The following is a 7,592-nucleotide window of genomic DNA, read 5'->3' as shown; positions in this document are numbered from 1 at the left end:
TTAAAGTGAATTATATATTTTTTGTAGTGTTTTAATTACTGTTGAAATATCAATTCTATCATTTCCTTTTTGTCCCCACATTTTAGTCAACACTTCATATAACTCGATATTTATCTTTTCCGGTCTTTCTTTTCTTTTTCCACTTGTTACATAATCTGCAATAGACCACGCAAATTTGAACTCACTTTTTGGGTATATTTCTCCCCACACCAGTGTTTCATAAAAAGTTATAGCCAACGAAAATACATCAGACGATTTTTTATAGTGTTCCTTATTTAAGACTTCGGGTGCCATATATTTTGGTGTTCCAATACCTTTAGTGAATGTCATGTTAGTCATCAATAAATTGATATTTCGACTACTTCCAAAATCAGTCAATTTTCCATTTGCTTTGACATTATTTTCCATAGTAATAACAAGAATGTTGTCTGGTTTAATGTCTCTGTGTAATATCCCATTTTCGTGTAAATAAGAAATGCCTTGGGCTCCATCACATATTATTTTTACTTTCATTTTGAGAGATATTTCCTTTTCTTTTGATATCATATCTTCTAAGCTGCTGTGTTCGGCATATTCCGTGACCATACAGATATGACTTGGTATATAACAAGCACCATAGAAATGTATCACAAAATCATTTCTAAATTTGTCTAACATTGCAACTTCCTTTGTAAACTCATCGACCGCACTTTTTGTGGCTTGTGCATTTTTCATCTTTTTAATAGCCACAGTATTTCCTCTGTAAGTCCCTTTATTTACAATTCCAAAGGATCCTTCACCAATTTTCTTGGATTCTATTAACTCGTGGTAATCTAATTTGGTCGATTGTTTTGTCGTTGAAATAATTCGAATTTTTTCATTGATTTGTATACCCAATTCAAGGTCAAGTGCTATTAACATGACATCCTCTTCTATTTTACAACTACATAACGGCTTAATAAATATTTCAAATTCACACGCTTCTCCCCTTTTCAAAGTTATTAATGAAGGAACTGTTCTTATTTCGTAATGATCACATCCATCAATTACACTAAACTGAACTTTTAAATTGTGTTTTGATGTGTTTCCAACACATATCAAATCTCGCGTTTCTTGGTCCACGTTTATTGGTGAATCTTCTTCTAAGTCAAATTTAATTGGGTTTTTGTTGCTACACAATTGTTTGTTTAATGCAATCATTGTGATATTAGAACGCTTCATTTGGAAAACACAGATGTTCTCAAGTTTCTTCTTTTCCTTTTGCTTCATAATTAACAGATAAATGATTACAATTATTAATGAAATAACAATTATAAGTGCAACCAAAATAAATAGTGGAACACCAATAACAACTCCATAATTCGTTATTTGAATACAACTCTCTCCGTCATCTGAAGGTTTGTAATGCCTGTTACAAAATTCACATTTGGAATTTTTTGCAGATTTACAATGAAGTATTTCAGAATAATGAACACAAGAGGAGGATATTAAAATGTAATCAACAGCACATGATATGCAAGTTGTGCTATCACTACAAGATGTACAATTTATATAACATTTAATACATCTCCCAAGAGATAAATAATATCCATTCTCACATACATAACATCCATCTTCCTTCATTGATATACAATTAACATTTGAATCATACGGAAGACACAAACTGGTTATTTCTGTTGGTATTTTAAAGTAGTTTATTTGACATGACTGACACTTGTCACGCGAAACACATTTTAAACACGAATCGTCACATTCATTGCAATCTCCGTTTGATTTGAAATATCCATCTTTACATATAGCACAGCCATTTCCATTTGGAAGTGTTACTAAACATTTTTTGAAAAGATCTCCAAGTGATTGACATACATAATTTGTGTCAAGAAAATGTCCCATTTCACACGTCAAACAACGACTTGTACTTGAACACGTTTTACAATTTGTATTGCATTTTAGACATTCAGTCGAATCAATATAAAACCCTTCAAAACAACGTTGACAACCTTTGTTGTTTCTTTCTTCACATCCATTGGTATCTTCTGTTTTTAATGTCATAATATCGGTTGAAATGTTGTTTTCATTTTTTGGTGTTTCTTGAGCATCGAAATTTTCAGAACACACACCGCCTTTAAGTTTGTAAGCATCAAAACACTCTACACATTTCTCTTTAGTCAAACTAAAATGTTTGCACAGTTGATTGTTGTTTTTCATGCAAAATTCATATTTTCCTTCATTGTTTATAACATCATTTGGGTGATATCCATCTGAACACAAAACACACCCAAATTGAGAAGACTTTTCACAGTTTAATTGACTTTTGTGGACACACATATTATGTTTGGGTTTTAAAAAGTCACTTGAACATTTTTTGCATATACCTCCTTCACATATTTCACATTCAAATAAAGAACAAATTGAACACTTTCCTTTTGATATTTCAGAAGATTTATTATGACACTTAACACAACTTTCATTTGAAGTTATTTCACAAGTTGAATCTTCAAGACAAGTTTTCTCATCAACATCAATAACACAGTTTTTATTACATTTAAGAGAATTGACTTTGTTGTTATGGTTGATACATATTGAAGTATTTAATTCACATGATTTACACATGTTGTTGTTGTCCAAATAGTAGCTTTCTTCACATTGATAAATCACTTCATTTCTCATTACTTTATTACCAATGTTTGTTTGTAAACATTTAAAATCTGTTGTTAGTGTATATTTATCTACACATTGTATACAATTAGCCACTCCCTTGAAAGATTTTTGATACTTACAGTTGGTAATCATAGGAGTGCAAATAGAATTTATTGATATTTGGTCGTAACAATCACACGAAGTCTTTGATGACGTCGAAGGAGAATGACATTCACTTAATTCAACACATTTAGCATTTGATACAAAATAAGTTAATTCACATTGCAAACACTTTGTTGAATTAATTGGAAGTGAACAGGTATCAAGTGTTAAACATGTTTTAGTTGAAATGTCATAATATTCATATGATTGACACAATACACACATTCCATTTACAATAACATAAGGTGTAATACATTCATTACATGTAATAGTTCCTGTTGAAGTTGTCGAACACAAGTTACAATTGGGTATTTTAACATAACAATTTTCACATGTATTTTCATCTTTTTTATATTGGTAAACAGGACAACTGGCACACGTTTTATTGAATTGATAATATGGATCGTAACACAATAAACATTTCATCTCACTTTGACTGCATTTTTTACAATTCGGAATTGCTGTGCAACTCACACAAACACCGTTCTCATTGGGTTGGTACCCTTCATTACATAACACACATTTCCTTTCAAATAAAGTTGAACACATCGAACAATTGATATCAAATGTATTACATGGACTGCATATTTTTTTATTGTTTGCATTAAACACATAATTTAGTTTACATGATTTGCAATATCCATTTGTTGTGTTGCATTGTGCATTACAAGATTCATCACATTTTCTACAAATTCCATTTATTTCATCTGGGTACATTCCATTATTACATACAAGACAATTTCTTTCATTTTCAACACATTTATTACAATTATTATCAAAAATTTGACAACTCTCACAAAATAAAGAATTGGGGTGATTTGTTGTCGGGACATATTGAGATAAACATCCAATGCAATATCCATTCGTACTATTACATTGTCCACCACATGTTTCATTACAGAGCTGACATTTAATTTCCCCATTGCGTTGTGGCACCGGGTAATATTTTGAATCACATTCAACACATTTTCTGGTTGAATCAGGTGAACACTTTTTGCAGTTTGGATCAAACAACCGACAAGTTATACAAACAGACGAATCACGTTGTGTTATGACATATTCAGGAATACACGAAGTGCAGTATCCAGTCATACCATCACATCGATTCAAACATGTTGAATCACATGAAACACATTTCCCTTCTGTTTCATTGACTGGACGATACCCATTTTTACACTCATTACACTTTCTTTTAAAATTTGGTGAACAAATTTTGCAATTCATATCAAAATTCGAGCAATTTTGGCACTTTAAATTATTCTCATCATATAAAACATAATTGAAAGAGCAACTTGTGCAATAACCAAAGGTAGTATCACACTTTCCTCCACAGGAATCATCACATTGATAACACTTCATTTCACTTAAAGTCAAAACTGGGTGATAATTGCTTTCACAAGTAACACAATTTCGTGATGAATCACTTGCGCAAATTGCACATTTTGGATCAAAATCAGTACATTTTTCACATGTATTTGTTTCATCCTTTTTTAATACTTGATTTTCACCACAAGCAGTGCAATGCCCATTGGAACCATCGCATTTTTCACATTTATCTGAACATTCCACACAATTGCCATTTGATGCAAATGTGTGATTATTACAAGTTACACACTTTTGAAGTCCAGTAGAATCACAAATAGAACAATTGATATTAAAAGTGTTACATGGAATACATTTTAGCCCACTCATTACATAATTATTTATACATCCCGTGCAAAAACCAGTTTGTGTGTTGCACTTTTTATTACATGAAGAATCACATTGAACACATTTACCTTCTGAATTTGGATAATAATTTTCAATGCACTCAATACACTTTCTTGAAAAATCAGTTGCACATTTATTGCAATTGGTATCAAAAAGTGAACATTTTTGACACGTTTTTGATTCCGAATTAATAAATACAAAATTGTTTTCACAACTTAAACAAGTTCCATTTGTAGTGTCACAAACACCTCCACATGAAGAATCACAAATTTGACACATACCATTTGCACCTGGATAGTAATTGGTTATACATTTATTACACGCCCTTGTATAGTTTGAAGAACAGCTACCGGGTTCAGTAGTACATTTTGAATCAAAAGTGGTACAACTCTCACACGAAGTCGTTTGTGGTAATTTAAATACAAAATCATTTTGACATGTTAAGCATTTTCCATTTTGAGGATCACAACTCCCTCCACACGTCGGATCACATGGTTTACACATTCCGTTTTGAGGGTAATTATCTGTTGTTGTACACTTAATACACATTCTTTCAAATGAAGATGAACAATTCGAACAATTTATATCAAATGTATTACAACTCTCACATGTAATACCTGTTTTGTCATTAAAGACGTAATTTAGTTCACAAACGATACATTGTCCGTTTTTTGTATCACATTGTAAACATCCGCTGCCACATGGAATGCATATTCCCATTGTATTTGGGTAATAAAAATTGTTACATTGAATGCATTTGGGTGAGTAGTCTGTGGAGCAAACCAAACAATTTTTATCAAATGTTATACAAGGAATGCATGTACTTAAATTTGCTGTGTTGTGGACATAATTTGAAAGACAATTAATACAGTTTCCGTTGGTTGTATCACAAACTAAATTACAGCTTTTGTCACAGTCAATACACACTCCGTTTAAATTTGGATACATATTACTTTTACATGTTTTACACTTCCTTTCGTCTTTGATACATTGAGAACAATTTACATTTAAATTACTACAACTTTCACAATGAAAAGAAATTGGATTAGTTGGAATATATTCATCGGCACATTGTCTGCAAAATCCAGTTGTTGTACTACAGAGTCCACCACACGTACCATCACATTTGACACATATGACATCTCCATTATTTTGTTTTGTTGGGTAATAATTTGTGTTACATTCTATGCATTTCCTCATAAAATCAGGTGAACACGTTTTACAATTAATATCAAAATTTTTACATAAGATACAACTTTGTTTTTTAGGGTTATCAAACACATAATTTTGTTGACATTTGTTACAAATTCCACTCTTTCTATCGCAATTATTAACCACGCACGTTGAATCACAATCAATACAAACTCCACCAAATATATTTGGTCTTTTCCCAGAAGTTGTTGTACATATAGAACAATTTCTTGTGTAATCAGAAAAACATGTGTCACAATATTTGTCAAAATCGGCACAACTTTCACACATTTCTGAATGAGGTGAAGTAAAGACATAAGTTGATTGACATTGTGTACAATTGCCACTCAATGGAGAACATTTTAAACAAGTCGATTCGCATTGAATACACTTCCCTTGTGTCTCATCATTTTTGTTTGAAGGATAGAAACCACTTATACATTCAAAACATTTTCGTTCATTTGGATAACAGGCCAAACATTTCGAGTCAAAATCTGTACATTTTTCACATGATGTTTTTGGTTCTAAATAAGGAACATATGAATTGTTACATGTTAAACAAATACCAATAGTACCATCACATCCCTTCAAACAAGTCGAATCACATTGAATACAAAAACCTCCATTTGGATTTGGTTTGTATGTATCTTTGCATGAAACACAACTTCGAACGCCATTTTCAGCACAGGTAATACATTTTGGATCAAAAGTTGTACAACTTTCACATGAAGTGTCTTGTTGTGTTTTCAAAACATACCCAGAAACACAAGAGGTGCATATACCAGTTAAATTGTTACATTTGTCTTTACATGTTTCATTGCACAGTTCACATGTAAATGGATACACTTTGAGTGGATAATAACCTTGGTTGCACTTCAAACACATACGATTGTCTTGAGAACATTCATCACAATGATCGTCAAAATCATGACACTGTTGACAATTTCTACTTTTTTCATTTGGTAATTTTGTGTAGCCCATGGCACATTTATAACAGTAACCATACACTTTATCACAATAATCTATATTGCATGAATATGAACAAGCTACACATTTAGAATCATTTCGATAATAACCAGTTTTACATTCAGAACAAAATCTCGAAAATCCAGCATCACATTTAAAACAATTAGAATCAAAAGAATTACAACTTTCACACCCAATTTCAGGAAAAACCATAAAAACTTCATTTGAGTTACATTCTGTACAATTTGAAGTTGTCGTTGAACAAGTTTTACACGAAATAGGACACGACACACATTCACTTTCCATAAGGTAATAACTGGGTTTACATTCTAAACAACCTCCTCCACTTTTACATGCATTACAATTGACATCGCATTGGTCGCATTGTTTCGTTTCTAAATTTAACAGATACCCATCATTACAAATAGTACACTTTGTTGTTGAAGAACACGAATTACAATTACTTGGGCAGGCTATACATGATCCTTTAGTTAAATAATAACCAATAGTACATTTAGTACATGTATCACCATTTGAACATTTATCACAATTATAGGGACATTGTTTACACATGTTGTTATTGTTTTTATAATACCCTTCAACGCAATTACCATCACATTTGATATCATTATTTTCTTGATGACATCTGTCACACAAAGGGCACTCACTACAAATACCATACGAACTCTTGTAATAACCATCAGCACATATTTTGCATGTACCCAATTTTGAACACAAATAACATCCGATTTGACAAGGTACACACTGTCCGTTATTTTTATATTTTCCTTCCAAACATTCATTGCATACATTTGCGTATAAGTAATATCCATTTTCACATGTTGTACACAATCCAGGTTTATGTTTTCTACCTTCTCCATTGGCACAATGTTGGACTCTACAATATCCATGTTTACTAGCGCTATTCTCGTTGTCTGTGCCAC

General features: G+C 31.8%; 1 protein-coding gene across 1 annotated transcript; it reads right to left on the bottom strand.

Annotated features, from left to right (window-relative positions):
- Positions 1 to 7,581, bottom strand: EIN_450680 (protein kinase domain containing protein; the record flags this gene model as incomplete). Its single annotated transcript, XM_004185297.1, has 1 exon — positions 1 to 7,581. A coding segment is annotated over one exon (7,581 nt), but the record flags the coding sequence as incomplete, so codon positions are not given.
- Between the last annotated feature and the right edge of the window lie 11 nt (positions 7,582 to 7,592).

Source organism: Entamoeba invadens (assembly GCF_000330505.1).
Source record: "Entamoeba invadens IP1 unplaced genomic scaffold scaff_1105074725833, whole genome shotgun sequence".
In the NCBI taxonomy this organism is placed as follows: Eukaryota; Evosea; order Mastigamoebida; family Endamoebidae; genus Entamoeba; species Entamoeba invadens.
Note: the sequence above shows the minus strand (reverse complement) of the source record. Positions and strands in the feature narration are given on the sequence as shown.